The following is a 19,196-nucleotide window of genomic DNA, read 5'->3' as shown; positions in this document are numbered from 1 at the left end:
GATCTGCTCTGCCGCTATTTGGAGCCGCCAAGCACTTTTATACGCCATTATCAGCTCGATACACATTCACGCTAATCGCGAGCTTTGGTCGTGATCGCTTCTCCAGTGGACAGTGTCCTGCCACCCCTGACCAAGTGAGTCTTGGTTTTATTGGTTTGTGTTGGACGCTTACTGTACAATGATTCCATTATTGACATGTCTGCTACGAGCACTCAGAGAACCTGTACCCCCTTCGATTCTCTAAGGAGTTACGATATCGTATAGTGAGTGGTATTTTGTTTTCCCCACGGTGCTCTCAATGAAGAAGCCACTTAGTGGGTCGGATTTCACTGACATTCGCACTACGTGTAATGTCTCATTATGCTAGAGGTCGCCTTTGAGTTAATAAATCCTCCCTGTCAGTTCCCTCCCATAATGCCTCTCGAAGCTAAACTGGGTCGAAAGTGACAGGTGAGTGTTATGGCTGCCTGTTCAATTTTTTTCCATGATACGATCGCTATATTTTGTGTGTGTGCTTGACAGAATTCCCTCCTCCCTGGCCTCGGTCTTTGGGAGTCTGTGTTTATGCATAATATAATTACCCAAGGACGATCTCTCTGAAAGAATTTCCCAAACCTGCAGAGGTTTTCAATTCTTTGAAGAGAGTCGCCCTTGGGGTAGGGCCCACCTTGACCTCCCCGCAATTCTGTTCACTGATGAGAATTCAGCAGAAGGAATGATGATACGGGTCTAGAGCCTACCCAGTTGAAAGCATGCTTAAGGGAGGTAACTCCGTGAGGTAGGGTCCGTATAATAAATAAAAGAGTTTATTTATTGTACAATCTTTTTATTCAAAAAACATTGATACAACTGTCACAGGACATTTTACAGCCGGAAAATGCATAATATGTACCCCAAGGACGACTCTCTTCAAAGAATTGAAAACCTCTGCAGGTTTGGGAAAATTTTCAATGTTTTGTACGTGTATATTATGCTGCTGGTCCGCTGTTAGTTACATGCTTGCGTGTTTGCTTTCAGGCGTTTACCGGTTGTACTCTCTGCGAGCAAAGTATTCCCCGTGCCGACAGTCATGAAAAGTGTCTAGTTTGCCTTGAAAAAGGCAGCCATAATCCTGACATGTGCGAGATATGTATGGGCTTCTCCCCACGCGCTCAGAAGAGGCGGGCTGCAGACTTTCTCTTCTATCGGGAAATGCGAGAGGCTGGGAGGGAACTGACCCAGGTCCCCCGCCTAAAGCTAAAAAAGCCAAAACTAAAGGCAAAAGGCTAAATCGCGGCAGTCAGGCTGCCTTCAACTGCTCCTAGCGGTTTTGACATGTCTCTAATCACGCAATTATTCCAGCAGCACATGGACTCGGTGAAGTCCCTTGTTCCCGAAGTCGGGTTGGAGGTCTCCCGCCAGGAGTTCCACAGCCCACTCTTCGAGCAGGGGACGGAGAGTCTGGGGTGGGATCGCCGAGCCTCGGGCTCGATCCTTGGCCTGGAGGCGCTCTGTTGATCCGCTGCCTCTGGCTTCGGTCCGGGCGCCTCGGGTGCCCCGAGGGGAGGTTGGCCCCATGCCCCTCTCGGAGTTGGCGCATGGTCCGTTGAGGATTCTCCTGGGGTTCCGTCCCTGCGCCGGCCCCGCCCCCATGAGAGCGGAGGAACCAGTTTTGCCTGGTCTTCCTCCCGCGCCTCGGACCGAGTTCCCGAGCGTGGTGTCGGGTACTGAAGCGGGCGCTAAGCTTCTTCCCTTCCCTTCTGTGTCTGTTCGGTGCGCGGCCCACCGAAGTCGGGTTCGGGTCCTCTTCAAGGGAGACTCCAGCCTCGACTCAGGCTCGGGCCGAGTCCATGGACATTGGGGAGGTCGAGGAGCAAAGGTGCCTTCCGCCGACGTATTGCTGAGTATATTCCCCCAGGTCAGCGGTGCCTACCAGCCGCCGGGATTCGACTGAGTTCCGCTTTTACCAGGCGAGGCTGTCTGCCCTAGGCAACCCACGCAGACGCTAAGCTGCTCAGATTCTGCCGCCCTTGGTGCAGGACGGGTGGATCCCCCTGGCTTGGGTCAAGAGGTACCAGCTGGGGACGATTCCTTGTTCTTCGTGGCCAGTGGTCGGCTAACGTGTTTTCACTTCGGTCGCTTCTGCTGGGGAGGCTCGGCTTCCTCCGAGCAGCTCCGGCTGCCAGGCAAGGGCGTTTGGCGCCACCTTCCTCCTCCGGGGTGCAGCCTACACCTGAGTCTGCTGGCTGGCTTGGGCCGCTGGGCAGGGGTAGGCGGAGGAGCCATCCCGCCAAGGGTAAGGGCAAGGAGCAGTCCTCTTCGGCTGGCTCCCAGCCTTTTCGCGGGCGCGGGAGGTCTGCCCCGACCTCCCGTTAACCCAACAGGCTGTAGACGTGTGTCCATCCCAGTCAGCTCCGCTACTCGGGACCACTCACGTACTCTTACCCAACGTCCCAGTGGGAGGCCACCTCTCTCTATTCCTGCCGGAGTGGGAGAAGGCTACAAGCAACACTTGGGTGCTGTCCACCATCAGTGTCGGCCATTTACCACTGTGGAAGCGAGGTCCGCCAGACTTCACCGGCATACGCCGCACTCCGGTGCCGTCATGTCAGGTACGGGCGGATATACAGGCTTTGCTGGACAAGTCCGCTATAGAGCGCATACCACCGGGCGAGGAACAGGCGGGATTTTATTCCACGTACTTCCTCGTTCCAAAGAAAGACGGCTGGTTCCGTCCCATTCTCAACCTCAAGGGGTTGAATCACATGCTAGAGGTTCCATCCTTCAAGGTGGAGACACTGCGCATGGTGATCTCCTCTGTTCAGCCCGGCGATTGGCTCACGTCAATCGACCTAAAGGATGCGTATCTACATGTGGCTATACATCCATCGTTCAAGCAGTACCTTCGGTTCTCTTACGACGGGGTGAATTACCAATTCACGGTGCTCCCCTTCGGCATATCCACTGCCCCCAGGGTGTTCACCAAGCTCATGTTAGTGCCGGCTACCCCCGCTCGATCGCAAGGAAGGCGTTGTTACCCTTACCTCGACGACTGGTTGCTCGGAGCACTAACACAGCCAGCGAACCTAGATTCTACTCACAAGGTGATAGACATTCTGGTTCGACTGGGGTGGATCATCAACCTTAAGAAATCCGACCTGTTACCCACCCAGGACTTGGTTTTTCTCGGGGCGAGGTTCCAAACTCACAAGGATCTTGTTTCCTTGTCGCCCGACCGGGTCACCAGAGTACGGGAGATGTGTCTTCGTTCCTCTCCCAGCCCCAGGCACCAGCACGGACTTGGCTCCATCTACTGGGCCATATGGCGGCGACTATCTCTGTAGTGTGGCGGGCGCGGTTGAGGATGCGCCCTATACAGCAAGCTTTGGCGAGTCTGTGGGCTCACTTGGAGGACCTGGAGCCGAGTCTCACAGTCCCCGGTGGTTGTCTCCTCACCTTCAGTGGTGGACCAATGTCGGGAATCTCTCCAAGGGGTCCCCTTTGAAATCCCGGACGCCAGCTCTACAGTTCAGACCGAGCGCCCCTCACAGGCTGGGGTGTTCTGGGCAGTCTGTCGGTGTCCGGACTCTGGTCCGAAGTCAAGCCCACCTTCACATCAACGCGTGTTGGAACTGAGAGCTGTGCGGTTGGTTTTGAGCGCTCGAGAGCATGTCCAGGGCCAGGTGGTTCGCCTTCAGTTGGACAACCGGACGGCCATGTCGCACATCCTGAAGCAAGGCGCACGGTGTCCCGGCTCGCCTCTTCGAGACATGGGACTTTCTCCTCTGGTGCGACCAGTGCGATTGCCAGGTACTCCCTGTTTATCTCCGGGTTGGAGAACGTCGCGAGCAGACGCTTCTCGCCGGATCCTGGCCCCAAGACGAGTGGATGCTCGACCGCAGATATTCGGAGTTATCTCCCAGTTGTAATGGGGTCGCTCCAGGTGGATCTGTTTGGCGCCTGGCGGACGAATCAGATACCGTGTTCTGCTCTCGGAATACCGGATCCGAGGGCGCTGGCTGCCGACGCTTCCTGCTGGATTGGACGGGCAAAGTGCTCTGGAAGCGTTCCGCCGTTACCACTCATTCCCCGTGTCCTCTCCCAGCTGTCCACCTAGCCAGCTCGGCTACTTGTGCTACTGGCACCTCTTTGGCCGTCACAGAGCTGGTTTCCGGTAATTCTCAGGTTTCTGGCTCAGCCTCCTGTTCTATTACCTTTGTGACCGGACATTCTCACTCAGAACGGCGCGCCACACCCCAATCCACGGATTCAGTGGGTGGCTTGGCCTCTGTCAGGTCTAGCCTCGAAGTACGCGAAATTCCTGCAGCAGTTGCAGACACAATTCTGGCTTTGAGGGGATTCGGACAAACGCTCAGTGCGAGGATAGGTGGTCCCGCTATGCGCGCTGGTGTTCAGATAGGGGGATTGCAGATCCCTTTTCTGCGGATTTAGTCCGAGTATTGGAGTTTTTGCAATCTCGTTTGGAAGAAGGCCTGGCGGCTTCGACCATTCGTGGCTACTCCACCGCTATTTCCACTTTTCACACCCCTGTCGATGGTGCTCTTCTGGGGCAGCACCCTCTCATAGAGCAATTTTTAGCTGGCGCGGATCGGGTTCGACCTGCTGTCAGGTGAACCAGCCCACCTTGGGATTTGTCAATCGATTGACTGTCCGGTCCTACGTTCTCACGTCTATGGGCTATTTCCATTCAGTTGTTTACATGGAAGGCTGTATTTCTGGTGGCGGTAACATCTGGGCGTAGGGTTGGCGACTTACATGCTATGTCGTCCGACCCGGCGCTGACTGTGTTTCACACTGATCGTGTCAGTATTCGCCTACCGGATACTTACCGTCCGAAGGTCGATCACGCTTTCCATGTGACAGCTCCTATCGAACTTCCTACTCTTACCCAGCCTTCAACATCGGGGACCTCTCCTACGAGCACTCACCCGTTGGATGTCCGTAAGGTCTATCTCAAACGAACACAGGGGATCCGTACGGGTACCCATCTGTTCTGCTGTTACGGTGGCGGGAAGGCTGGGGTGCCGGCGAGCAAGCAGACTTTGTCTCGCTGGCTCGTCTCGGTCATTTGTGCTGCGTATCAGGCTAAGGGCAAGCCTCCCCCTGAGGGGTTGAAGGCTCACTCGGTCAGGGCAGTAGCCACGTCAAAAGCTTTTGCATCGGCATTCCCCATTGAAGAGATCTGCTCTGCCGCTATTTGGAGCCGGCCTAGCACGTTTATTCGGCACTATCAGCTCGATACACATTCACGTAATCGTGCGAGCTTTGGCCGTTCTGTTCTCTCCAGTGGACAGTGTCCTGCCACCCTGACCGAGTGAGTCTTGGTTATTTGGTTTTGTTGATGCTGCTGTTCAATATTGTGTTTTATTGACATGTCCGCTGTTGGGTGAATAACCTCCTTTCAATCCTCTTCGGAGATCTGGTTGGTCGTGAGTGTTTTTTTTTTCCCCTACGGTGCTCTCTAATCGACCATAAGGTGGGTGGGGTTTGTTTACATTCGCACCATGTGCGTCCTCTTATGCTAACCTGCAAGGTTGTCTATGAGTACATTTCCTCCCTGTCGGTTACCCTCCCATAATGCCTCTCGCGCAGAAGCTCAACCTGGGACATGTGACAGGTGAGTGATTATGGCGTATGTTACATTATTCTTAACGATCGCTATTTGTGTGTGCCTTGACAGAATTCCCTCCTCCCTGGCCTCCGGTCTTTGGGAGTCTGTGTTTATGCATAATATGTACCCCAAGGACGATCTCTATGAAAAAGAATTAACCAAACCTGAAGAGGTTTTCAACTCTTTGAAGAGAGTTGTCCTTGGGGTAGGGCCTCCCCCCTTCCGGCAATTCTGTTCACTGATTTATTCAGCAGAAGGAATGATGATACGGGCCTAGATGCTTACCCAGTTGGTGCGCATGCGCAACGGGAGGTAACTCCACGAGGTGGGGGCCGTATAATAGATAAAAAGAGTTTATTTATTGTACAATATTTTTATTAAAAAACATTGATACGACTGTCACAGGACATTTTCAGCACGGAAAATGCATAATATGTACCCCAAGGACGACTCTCTTCAAAGAATTGAAAACCTCTGCAGGTTTGGTTAAGTTTCTAAGCGATGCTGTCTTCATGAATGTGTTGGGTGTATTTATCCTAAAACAATTTGAGGAATGATACACTGGCTAAGTGAGGAATTCTACTTGCTGGCGAGGCTCATTCTATGTGTTTTTCCTCTCAGATACCCTAGGAGTGCTCGCAAGGAGTGTGGGTGATGAGACATTCCTGCCACTCTGCAAAGAGTGTATACAGTTCGGAATTAACCTGCTGGAGAACGCTGATGATCCAGATGTTAGACGTTATGTATAAGTAGATTCATTTAGTGCCACAGAAGAAAAAGTGTGTTTTTGTGTCTATGCTCAGCTTGTTTGACTGTTTTTTTCTCAAGGTAGAGTCTGTTTGATTGTGTTTGTACCTCCAGCTACAGCCTGTTTGACTGTTCGTACCATCCAGGTACAGCTTGTTTGACTCTGTTCGTATCTCCAGGTACAGCTTGTTTGACTGTGTTTGTATCTCCAGGTACAGCTTGTTTGATTGTGTTTGTATCTCCAGGTACAGCTTGTTTGACTGTGTTTGTATCTCCAGGTACAGCTTGTTTGACTGTGTTTGTATCTCCAAGTACAGCTTGTTTGACTGTGTTTGTATCTCCAGGTACAGCTTGTTTGACTGTGTTTGTATCTCCAGGTACAGCTTGTTTGACTGTGATTGTATCTCCAAGTACAGCTTGTTTGACTGTGATTGTATCTCCAGGTACAGCTTGTTTGACTGTGTTTGTATCTCCAGGTACAGCTTGTTTGATTGTGTTTGTATCTCCAGGTACAGCTTGTTTGACTGTGTTTGTATCTCCAGGTACAGCTTGTTTGACTGTGTTTGTATCTCCAGGTACAGCTTGTTTGACTGTGATTGTATCTCCAAGTACAGCTTGTTTGACTGTGATTGTATCTCCAGGTACAGCTTGTTTGACTGTGTTTGTATCTCCAGGTACAGCTTGTTTGACTGTGATTGTATCTCCAGGTACAGCTTGTTTGACAGGTACAGCCTGTTTGACTGTGTTTGTATCTCCAAGTACAGCTTGTTTGATTGTGTTTGTATCTCCAGGTACAGCTTGTTTGACTGTGTTTGTATCTCCAGGTACAGCTTGTTTGACTGTGTTTGTATCTCCAAGTACAGCTTGTTTGACTGTGTTTGTATCTCCAGGTACAGCTTGTTTGACTGTGTTTGTATCTCCAGGTACAGCCTGTTTGACTGTGATTGTATCTCCAAGTACAGCTTGTTTGACTGTGATTGTATCTCCAGGTACAGCTTGTTTGACTGTGATTGTATCTCCAGGTACAGCTTGTTTGACTGTGTTTGTATCTCCAGGTACAGCTTGTTTGACTGTGTTTGTATCTCCAGGTACAGCTTGTTTGACTGTGATTGTATCTCCAGGTACAGCTTGTTTGACTGTGTTTGTATCTCCAGGTACAGCTTGTTTGACTGTGTTTGTATCTCCAAGTACAGCTTGTTTGACTGTGTTTGTATCTCCAAGTACAGCTTGTTTGATTGTGTTTGTATCTCCAGGTACAGCTTGTTTGACTGTGTTTGTATCTCCAAGTACAGCTTGTTTGACTGTGTTTGTATCTCCAAGTACAGCTTGTTTGACTGTGTTTGTATCTCCAGGTACAGCTTGTTTGACTGTGATTGTATCTCCAGGTACAGCTTGTTTGACTGTGATTGTATCTCCAGGTACAGCTTGTTTGACTGTGATTGTATCTCCAGGTACAGCTTGTTTGACTGTGATTGTATCTCCAGGTACAGCTTGTTTGACTGTGTTTGTATCTCCAAGTACAGCTTGTTTGACTGTGTTTGTATCTCCAGGTACAGCTTGTTTGACTGTGTTTGTATCTCCAAGTACAGCTTGTTTGACTGTGTTTGTATCTCCAGGTACAGCTTGTTTGACTGTGATTGTATCTCCAGGTACAGCTTGTTTGACTGTGATTGTATCTCCAGGTACAGCTTGTTTGATTGTGTTTGTATCTCCAAGTACAGCTTGTTTGACTGTGATTGTATCTCCAAGTACAGCTTGTTTGACTGTGTTTGTATCTCCAAGTACAGCTTGTTTGACTGTGTTTGTATCTCCAGGTACAGCTTGTTTGACTGTGATTGTATCTCCAGGTACAGCTTGTTTGACTGTGTTTGTATCTCCAGGTACAGCTTGTTTGACTGTGATTGTATCTCCAGGTACAGCTTGTTTGACTGTGATTGTATCTCCAAGTACAGCTTGTTTGACTGTGTTTGTATCTCCAGGTACAGCTTGTTTGACTGTGATTGTATCTCCAGGTACAGCTTGTTTGACTGTGATTGTATCTCCAGGTACAGCTTGTTTGACTGTGATTGTATCTCCAGGTACAGCTTGTTTGACTGTGATTGTATCTCCAGGTACAGCTTGTTTGACTGTGTTTGTATCTCCAAGTACAGCTTGTTTGACTGTGATTGTATCTCCAGGTACAGCTTGTTTGACTGTGTTTGTATCTCCAGGTACAGCTTGTTTGACTGTGTTTGTATCTCCAGGTACAGCTTGTTTGACTGTGTTTGTATCTCCAAGTACAGCTTGTTTGACTGTGTTTGTATCTCCAAGTACAGCTTGTTTGACTGTGTTTGTATCTCCAGGTACAGCTTGTTTGATTGTGTTTGTATCTCCAGGTACAGCTTGTTTGATTGTGTTTGTATCTCCAAGTACAGCTTGTTTGACTGTGTTTGTATCTCCAAGTACAGCTTGTTTGACTGTTTGTATCTCCAGGTACAGCTTGTTTGACTGTGTTTGTATCTCCAAGTACAGCCTGTTTGACTGTGTTTGTATCTCCAGGTACAGCTTGTTTGACTGTGATTGTATCTCCAGGTACAGCTTGTTTGACTGTGTTTGTATCTCCAGGTACAGCTTGTTTGACTGTGTTTGTATCTCCAAGTACAGCTTGTTTGACTGTGTTTGTATCTCCAGGTACAGCTTGTTTGATTGTGTTTGTATCTCCAGGTACAGCTTGTTTGATTGTGTTTGTATCTCCAGGTACAGCTTGTTTGATTGTGTTTGTATCTCCAAGTACAGCTTGTTTGACTGTGTTTGTATCTCCAAGTACAGCTTGTTTGACTGTTTGTATCTCCAGGTACAGCTTGTTTGACTGTGTTTGTATCTCCAAGTACAGCTTGTTTGACTGTGTTTGTATCTCCAAGTACAGCTTGTTTGACTGTGTTTGTATCTCCAGGTACAGCTTGTTTGATTGTGTTTGTATCTCCAGGTACAGCTTGTTTGACTGTGATTGTATCTCCAGGTACAGCTTGTTTGACTGTGTTTGTATCTCCAGGTACAGCTTGTTTGATTGTGTTTGTATCTCCAGGTACAGCTTGTTTGATTGTGTTTGTATCTCCAAGTACAGCTTGTTTGACTGTGTTTGTATCTCCAAGTACAGCTTGTTTGACTGTTTGTATCTCCAGGTACAGCTTGTTTGATTGTGTTTGTATCTCCAGGTACAGCTTGTTTGCTTGTGTTTGTATCTCCAGGTACAGCTTGTTTGACTGTGTTTGTATCTCCAGGTACAGCTTGTTTGATTGTGTTTGTATCTCCAGGTACAGCTTGTTTGATTGTGTTTGTATCTCCAAGTACAGCTTGTTTGACTGTGTTTGTATCTCCAAGTACAGCTTGTTTGACTGTTTGTATCTCCAGGTACAGCTTGTTTGACTGTGTTTGTATCTCCAAGTACAGCTTGTTTGACTGTGTTTGTATCTCCAAGTACAGCTTGTTTGACTGTGTTTGTATCTCCAGGTACAGCTTGTTTGATTGTGTTTGTATCTCCAGGTACAGCTTGTTTGACTGTGATTGTATCTCCAAGTACAGCTTGTTTGACTGTGTTTGTATCTCCAAGTACAGCTTGTTTGACTGTGATTGTATCTCCAAGTACAGCTTGTTTGACTGTGTTTGTATCTCCAAGTACAGCTTGTTTGACTGTGTTTGTATCTCCAGGTACAGCTTGTTTGACTGTGTTTGTATCTCCAGGTACAGCTTGTTTGACTGTGTTTGTATCTCCAGGTACAGCTTGTTTGATTGTGTTTGTATCTCCAGGTACAGCTTGTTTGACTGTGATTGTATCTCCAAGTACAGCTTGTTTGACTGTGATTGTATCTCCAAGTACAGCTTGTTTGACTATGATTGTATCTCCAGGTACAGCTTGTTTGACTGTGTTTGTATCTCCAGGTACAGCTTGTTTGACTGTGTTTGTATCTCCAAGTACAGCTTGTTTGACTGTGTTTGTATCTCCAAGTACAGCTTGTTTGACTGTTTGTATCTCCAAGTACAGCTTGTTTGATTGTGTTTGTATCTCCAAGTACAGCTTGTTTGACTGTGTTTGTATCTCCAGGTACAGCTTGTTTGATTGTGTTTGTATCTCCAAGTACAGCTTGTTTGACTGTGTTTGTATCTCCAGGTACAGCTTGTTTGACTGTGATTGTATCTCCAGGTACAGCTTGTTTGACTGTGATTGTATCTCCAAGTACAGCTTGTTTGACTGTGTTTGTATCTCCAGGTACAGCTTGTTTGACTGTGTTTGTATCTCCAAGTACAGCTTGTTTGATTGTGTTTGTATCTCCAGGTACAGCTTGTTTGACTGTGATTGTATCTCCAAGTACAGCTTGTTTGACTGTGTTTGTATCTCCAGGTACAGGCTGTTTGACTGTGTTTGTATCTCCAGGTACAGCTTGTTTGACTGTGATTGTATCTCCAAGTACAGCTTGTTTGACTGTGATTGTATCTCCAGGTACAGCTTGTTTGACTGTGATTGTATCTCCAGGTACAGCTTGTTTGACTGTGTTTGTATCTTCAGGTACAGCTTGTTTGACTGTGATTGTATCTCCAAGTACAGCTTGTTTGACTTTGTTTGTATCTCCAGGTACAGCTTGTTTGACTGTGATTGTATCTCCAGGTACAGCTTGTTTGATTGTGTTTGTATCTCCAAGTACAGCTTGTTTGACTGTGATTGTATCTCCAGGTACAGCTTGTTTGACTGTGTTTGTATCTCCAGGTACAGCTTGTTTGACTGTGATTGTATCTCCAAGTACAGCTTGTTTGACTGTGATTGTATCTCCAAGTACAGCTTGTTTGACTGTGATTGTATCTCCAGGTACAGCTTGTTTGATTGTGTTTGTATCTCCAGGTACAGCTTGTTTGACTGTGATTGTATCTCCAGGTACAGCTTGTTTGACTGTGATTGTATCTCCAAGTACAGCTTGTTTGACTGTGATTGTATCTTCAGGTACAGCTTGTTTGACTGTGATTGTATCTCCAGGTACAGCTTGTTTGATTGTGTTTGTATCTCCAAGTACAGCTTGTTTGACAGTGATTGTATCTCCAAGTACAGCTTGTTTGACTGTGTTTGTATCTCCAGGTACAGCTTGTTTGACTGTGATTGTATCTCCAGGTACAGCTTGTTTGACTGTGATTGTATCTCCAGGTACAGCTTGTTTGATTGTGTTTGTATCTCCAGGTACAGCTTGTTTGACTGTGATTGTATCTCCAGGTACAGCTTGTTTGACTGTGATTGTATCTCCAGGTACAGCTTGTTTGACTGTGTTTGTATCTTCAGGTACAGCTTGTTTGACTGTGTTTGTATCTCCAGGTACAGCTTGTTTGACTGTGTTTGTATCTCCAAGTACAGCTTGTTTGACTGTGATTGTATCTCCAAGTACAGCTTGTTTGACTGTGATTGTATCTCCAGGTACAGCTTGTTTGACTGTGTTTGTATCTTCAGGTACAGCTTGTTTGACTGTGTTTGTATCTCCAGGTACAGCCTGTTTGACTGTGTTTGTATCTCCAGGTACAGCTTGTTTGACTCTGTTTGTATCTCCAGGTGCAGCTTGTTTGACTGTGTTTGTATCTCCAGGTACAGCTTGTTTGACTGTGATTGTATCTCCAGGTACAGCTTGTTTGACTGTGTTTGTATCTTCAGGTACAGCTTGTTTGACTGTGATTGTATCTCCAAGTACAGCTTGTTTGACTGTGTTTGTATCTCCAGGTACAGCTTGTTTGACTGTGTTTGTATCTCCAGATACAGCTTGTTTGACTGTGTTTGTATCTCCAGGTACAGCTTGTTTGACTGTGTTTGTATCTCCAGGTACAGCCTGTTTGACTGTGTTTGTATCTCCAGGTACAGCTTGTTTGACTGTGTTTGTATCTCCAGGTACAGCTTGTTTGACTGTGTTTGTATCTTCAGGTACAGCTTGTTTGACTGTGTTTGTATCTCCAGGTACAGCTTGTTTGACTGTGTTTGTATCTCCAGGTACAGCTTGTTTGACTGTGATTGTATCTCCAGGTACAGCTTGTTTGACTGTGTTTGTATCTTCAGGTACAGCTTGTTTGACTGTGATTGTATCTCCAAGTACAGCTTGTTTGACTGTGTTTGTATCTCCAGGTACAGCTCGTTTGATTGTGATTGTATCTCCAAGTACAGCTTGTTTGACTGTGATTGTATCTCCAGGTACAGCTTGTTTGACTGTGTTTGTATCTCCAAGTACAGCTTGTTTGACTGTGATTGTATCTCCAGGTACAGCTTGTTTGACTGTGATTGTATCTCCAGGTACAGCTTGTTTGACTGTGTTTGTATCTCCAAGTACAGCTTGTTTGACTGTGATTGTATCTCCAGGTACAGCTTGTTTGACTGTGATTGTATCTCCAGGTACAGCTTGTTTGACTGTGTTTGTATCTCCAGGTACAGCTTGTTTGACTGTGATTGTATCTCCAGGTACAGCTTGTTTGACTGTGTTTGTATCTCCAAGTACAGCTTGTTTGACTGTGATTGTATCTCCAAGTACAGCTTGTTTGACTGTGATTGTATCTCCAGGTACAGCTTGTTTGACTGTGTTTGTATCTCCAGGTACAGCTTGTTTGACTGTGTTTGTATCTCCAAGTACAGCTTGTTTGACTGTGATTGTATCTCCAGGTACAGCTTGTTTGACTGTGATTGTATCTCCAGGTACAGCTTGTTTGACTGTGTTTGTATCTCCAGGTACAGCTTGTTTGACTGTGTTTGTATCTCCAGGTACAGCTTGTTTGACTGTGATTGTATCTCCAGGTACAGCTTGTTTGACTGTGTTTGTATCTTCAGGTACAGCTTGTTTGACTGTGTTTGTATCTCCAAGTACAGCTTGTTTGACTGTGTTTGTATCTCCAGGTACAGCTTGTTTGACTGTGTTTGTATCTCCAGGTACAGCTTGTTTGATTGTGTTTGTATCTCCAGGTACAGCTTGTTTGACTGTGTTTGTATCTCCAGGTACAGCCTGTTTGATTGTGTTTGTATCTACAGGTACAGCCTGTTTGCTGCTGTGTCAAACCTGATGAAAGGGGAGATGGGGACCTACCTGGCCAAAATAGTACACTACATGCTGCTGTCTGTCAAGTCCAATGAGGGTGTTACGGTGAGTTAATCACAGATTGCCACTCATACACCACCAGAAATCCTTGTACACCTCCAGTCACCTATCATACATATTGGCTTCTTCCAGTCAGTCACAATCAGTCCATTCATAATCCATGAGAGTTCTGACCAATAAACCACACTTTATTACAGCCTTATTCTGATCATTAACAATCTATCACAGCTTAATTCTGCCCAATCATTATCCATTGGATTTCGTTCTGACAATTTCAGACTTGTACAGTCATATTCTGAGCAGTTAAAATCTTTCAGACCCCTTTCAGACCAATCACAATCATTTACATCCTCTTTCTGACCAATCACAATCATTTACATCCTCTTTCTGACCAATCACAATCATTTACATCCTCTTTCTGACCAATCACAATCATTTACATCCTCTTTCTGACCAATCACAATCATTTACATCCTCTTTCTGAACAATAGTGATCATTTACAGCCTCTTTCTGATCAATGACAGTCATATACAGCCTCTTTCTGACCAATCAATCTCTAACAGCCTCTTTCTGACCAATCCTAATCTTTTACAGCCTCTTTCTGACCAATCCTAATCTTTTACCGCCTCTTTCTGAACAAAAGTGATCATTTACAGCCTCTTTCTGATCAATGACAGTCATATACAGCCTCTTTCTGACCAATCACAATCATTTACATCCTCTTTCTGAACAATAGTGATCATTTACAGCCTCTTTCTGACCAATCACAATCATTTACATCCTCTTTCTGACCAATCACAATCATTTACATCCTCTTTCTGAACAATAGTGATCATTTACAGCCTCTTTCTGATCAATGACAGTCATTTACAGCCTCTTTCTGATCAATGACAGTCATATACAGCCTCTTTCTGACCAATCACAATCATTTACATCCTCTTTCTGAACAATAGTGATCATTTACAGCCTTTTTCTGATCAATGACAGTCATATACAGCCTCTTTCTGACCAATCACAATCATTTACATCCTCTTTCTGACCAATCACAATCATTTACATCCTCTTTCTGAACAATAGTGATCATTTACAGCCTCTTTCTGATCAATGACAGTCATATACAGCCTCTTTCTGACCAATCAATCTCTAACAGCCTCTTTCTGACCAATCCTCTTTTTTAATCTTTCTGAACAATAGTGATCATTTACTGCTTCTTTCTGATCAATGACAGTCATATACAGCCTCTTTCTGACCAATCAATCTCTAACAGCCTCTTTCTGACCAATCCTAATCTTTTACAGCCTCTTTCTGACCAATCCTAATCTTTTACAGCCTCTTTCTGACCAATCACAATCTTTTACAGCCTCTTTCTGACCAATCCTAATCTTTTACAGCCTCTTTCTGACCAATCACAATCTTTTACAGCCTCTTTCTGACCAATCCTAATCTTTTACAGCCTCTTTCTGACCAATCACAATCTTTTACAGCCTCTTTCTGACCAATCACAATCTTTTACAGCCCCTTACTGACCAATCACAATCTCTTACAGCCTCTTTCTGACCAATCACAATCTCTTACAGCCTCTTTCTGACCAATCCTAATCTTTTACAGCCTCTTTCTGACCAATCACAATCTTTTACAGCCCCTTACTGACCAATCACAATCTATTACAGCCTCTTTCTGACCAATCACAATCTCTTACAGCCTCTTTCTGACCAATCCTAATCTTTTACAGCCTCTTTCTGACCAATCACAATCTTTTACAGTCCCTTACTGACCAATCACAATCTATTACAGCCTCTTTCTGACCAATCACAATCTCTTACAGCCCCTTACTGACCAATCACAATCTATTACAGCCTCTTTCTGATCAATCACAATCTTTTACAGCCCCTTACTGACCAATCACAATCTATTACAGCCTCTTTCTGACCAATCACAATCTTTTACAGCCCCTTACTGACCAATCACAATCTATTACAGCCTCACTTCAAAGAGGAAGCAGAGCAAGTGGCCATATTCAATGATGGTGATTTCCAGGATGAAGAAGATATAGGAGATGACGATGAAGAGGATGATGACAACAACAAAATTGAAGGGTAGGTTGAGTGGGATATGATCTGTAAAACATGCATTAGGGTACAAGCAGCCATGAATATCTCTAAATGCTACCACAAATACCCATGAGGTTCCTTTTGGCCATTTGATACCAGGAGTCTTCATAATACACTGGAATGTCAAATCTGAAGTATACACTGAATTCTCTCTACATTGAAATCTGTCTGCCATAGTGTAGTATACAGTCAGGCCGCGTTCATCCGAACACTTCGTTTTCCATAAAAACCGTTCAGATAGTGAAACGTACGGACTATTGAAACAAAGCATTATGTACACCACCACAGTAGAGTTACCTCACCTCACTTACCAATTACAATTGAAGTTTACAAATGAAGATCAGTGCTAATGAATGGTGCTCGTGAGGTAAGGGGATTATCCGAACCTTTTTGATGTACCGCCAGATTAATGAAGCTAAACCAAGTGTAAATTAGCTAATCCGTTACCGCTAATTAGCATCCGGATTCGGAGAGTGAAGCACCGGATTAATGAATCAACAGTTTTCATAGTAAACAAGATTGGTTACAGCTAGCTACCGTTCGGATATCACGTGAATCGGATTATCGGGGTCCAGACTAACGCGGCTTGACTATTAAATCTGTATGTATTATGATTAATACCAACGCCCAATGTTTTTTTCAGAAATGTCTATTATCAATTTATCATTAATATAGCAAAATATATGTTTCCAGTTCCTTGTTTGCCTGGTCCAGATTGGACTGTATGTACAATCTGCCACAATATAGCAGGAGTATAGCTGAATAAGCATGAAACAATAAGCAAACAGAATGTTGTGGATGCTCTCAGTCACTGATGTCATCCATGACATGATGTTAAATACTGCTGACTGAAGTATAAACCAAGTTACACGTTGAGTATGATTGTGACACATTGTGTCCCCAGCATCAGTGTGGAGAACTCCTACCTGGACGAGAAGGAAGACGCTTGCACATCCCTCGGGGAGCTGGCCGTCAACTGTGGGTCAGTATTGAGATGCTCCCTCCTTGTTTGTATCCTTGGTTAAACAGATTCCAACAATTAATATTATAGTGTACTTTATATATTTTGAGCCTAAAATTCCAATGTTACAAGTATTGTTCCCTCAATTAATATTTTGTCATGAGATATTTACAGCATCCCTATGTTCTGCTACATGTCCCAATGTTCTGCTCCATGTCCCAATGTTCTGCTCCATGTCCCTATGTTCTGCTCCATGTCCCAATGTTCTGCTCCATGTCCCAATGTTCTGTTCCATGTCCCAATGTTCTGCTCCATGTCCCTATGTTCTGCTCCATGTCCCAATGTTCTGCTCCATGTCCCTATGTTCTGCTCCATGTCCCAATGTTCTGCTCCATGTCCCTATGTTCTGCTCCATGTCCCTATGTTCTGCTCCAATGTTCTGTTCCATGTCCCAATGTTCTGCTCCATGTCCATGTCACAATGTTCTGTTCCATGTCCCAATGTTCTGTTCCATGTCACAGTGTTCTGTTACATGTCCCAATGTTCTGCCTGTCCATGTCCCTATGTTCTGCTCCATGTCCCTATGTTCTGCTCCATGTCCCAATGTTCTGTGTCCATGTTCTGCTGTCCCTATGTCCCAATGTTCTGCTCCATGTCCCTATGTTCTGCTCCATGTCCCAATGTTCTGCTCCATGTCCCTATGTTCTGCTCCATGTCCCTATGTTCTGCTCCATGTCCCATGTTCTGCTCCATGTTCTGCTACATGTCACAATGTTCTGCTCCATGTCCCTATGTTCTGCTCCATGTCCCAATGTTCTGCTCCATGTCACAATGTTCTGTTCCATGTCCCAATGTTCTGCTCCATGTCACAATGTTCTGTTCCATGTCCCAATGTTCTGTTCCATGTCACAATGTTCTGTTACATGTCCCAATGTTCTGCTCCATGTCCCTATGTTCTGTTCCATGTCCCAATGTTCTGCTACATGTCACAATGTTCTGCTACATGTCCCAATGTTCTGCTCCATGTCCCTATGTTCTGCTACATGTCACAATGTTCCGCTACATATTCCTATGTCCTGCCACATGTTCCAAAGTTGTGGTAATAATTGTCTCACATTCTGCTACATGACTGTCTGTTCCACTACAGAACTGTGTTCCTGCCTTACCTGGAGACCAGCTACACAGAGGTTGTGAGTCTGATGGAGTTCCCCGCCCCGGGGGTAAAGAAAGGAGCCATCTCCTCCCTGTCCCAGTTCTGTCTGTGTGTCTTCCAGGTCTTCACCGAGACACAGTCAGCCGAGACACAAGCAGGTGAGCTTAATGGAAATCTCCAAATGTGTTTAATAATGTACTTGTTTAGTGAGTGAGTGAGTTAAGATTTTACGTCACATCAGCAATATTTCAGCCATATCGTGACTATGTATTTGTTGAAAACTGAATAGTGTAAATAATCATTTTGGACTAAATATTTTGACGTTGGGAACCTAATGCTTTCGATGCAGGACCTTGTGACAAGCACTGTCAAATATGATTTTGAGTAAGCTACATATATTTGACCACAGTTATCCCAGATGTTCCTAATGCTTCAGCGTGTGTCTGCTATCTCAGACTGAGGTGCTGTTTGTTGCTGTGCAGATTTCACTGTGGCATCTGGGTTCAGTTAGTCTTGAAATTTGTTCCAGTTATGTTCCTTGGTCTGAATACACAATGCCATTCAGAAAGTGTTCAAATGCAGCAGGTTAATATTATTATCTTAAAAAACCTAATTTTTGGAAGCAGATTAAAAAACAGTGTGCCACCTTTCCATGTTTTCCAGAATGAAATTAGACATTATTATATGATAACAAAGTGCTCTTCTTTAATGGCGTGTAATTTCAGCGCCTTTCATAAGTTCTGGTCTTCATGTCATGAACTGTTCACATGATTTGTACATCATATGCTTGTATTGTATTGTAACCTGAATGTCCTTTGTTGAGTTTTCGGAATAGACTGTAAAACATCTTTAAAAACAATAAAATTATATTTAAATATAAAAAATAATTAAAAAAACAAATGTAGCAGGTTATATCTGGGATTACACTTTCTCAGTGTAACTAGACTACCTTGTGTCTGATTTCCATCTCTGTGTAGGTTAGATGTGCTGGCGATGCCTCAATCTGAGCATGTGGGTTCAAATCCCAGTTAGGACTCAACCCTTCAAAAGTTCTATAATCTGTACTTATTGAGAAAGTGTAATCCCAAATATCACATGTATTACTTGATCCTTGGTGTGTCAAGAGACATTCACTGTGCCGGGTGGAACAGTGTTAAACAAAAACTCACTCAGTCACTCCTACTCTCAGACAGGCACAGGTGCATCCTGTAAAATGCAGCTCTTGATCATATCTATGCTGATTAAGGCATAAAACTACACTCACTCACTGTGTCTCCCAGCACTCAGCTCCATGATGCCGACAGTAGTCCAGAAGTTACTGGAGGTAGTCAAGACAGACATGGATCGCACCACTGTCATGGCGGCAGTGGATGCTCTACACGACATGCTGGAGAAGATCGGGGAGCCTGTGCTGAGAGAGACAGGCTCTGCTGATGCTATTCTCACAACAGTGAAAGAGATCTTTACACATAAGGTAGGACATCAGAACATAAACACTCCAGTCTTTCAAGTTAGGATCATCCAGGG

General features: G+C 45.0%; 1 protein-coding gene across 2 annotated transcripts in view; it reads left to right on the top strand.

Annotated features, from left to right (window-relative positions):
• Positions 1–19,196, top strand: part of LOC124257295 (importin-4-like) — a 39,271-nt gene that overhangs the window by 9,842 nt on the left and 10,233 nt on the right. For both annotated transcript variants that reach the window (XM_046691308.1, XM_046691309.1), the window contains 6 exons: positions 6,233–6,356; positions 13,377–13,488; positions 15,425–15,540; positions 16,460–16,537; positions 17,664–17,827; positions 18,950–19,143. In XM_046691308.1, coding sequence (XP_046547264.1) covers positions 6,233–6,356; positions 13,377–13,488; positions 15,425–15,540; positions 16,460–16,537; positions 17,664–17,827; positions 18,950–19,143 — 788 coding nt within the window. The remainder of the gene's footprint in view (positions 1–6,232; positions 6,357–13,376; positions 13,489–15,424; positions 15,541–16,459; positions 16,538–17,663; positions 17,828–18,949; positions 19,144–19,196) is intronic.

Source organism: Haliotis rubra, unplaced genomic scaffold, assembly GCF_003918875.1.
Source record: "Haliotis rubra isolate DU_JTF1 unplaced genomic scaffold, ASM391887v1 Scf656, whole genome shotgun sequence".
In the NCBI taxonomy this organism is placed as follows: Eukaryota; Metazoa; Mollusca; class Gastropoda; order Lepetellida; family Haliotidae; genus Haliotis; species Haliotis rubra.
This window is presented reverse-complemented; position numbering and strand designations above follow the sequence as displayed.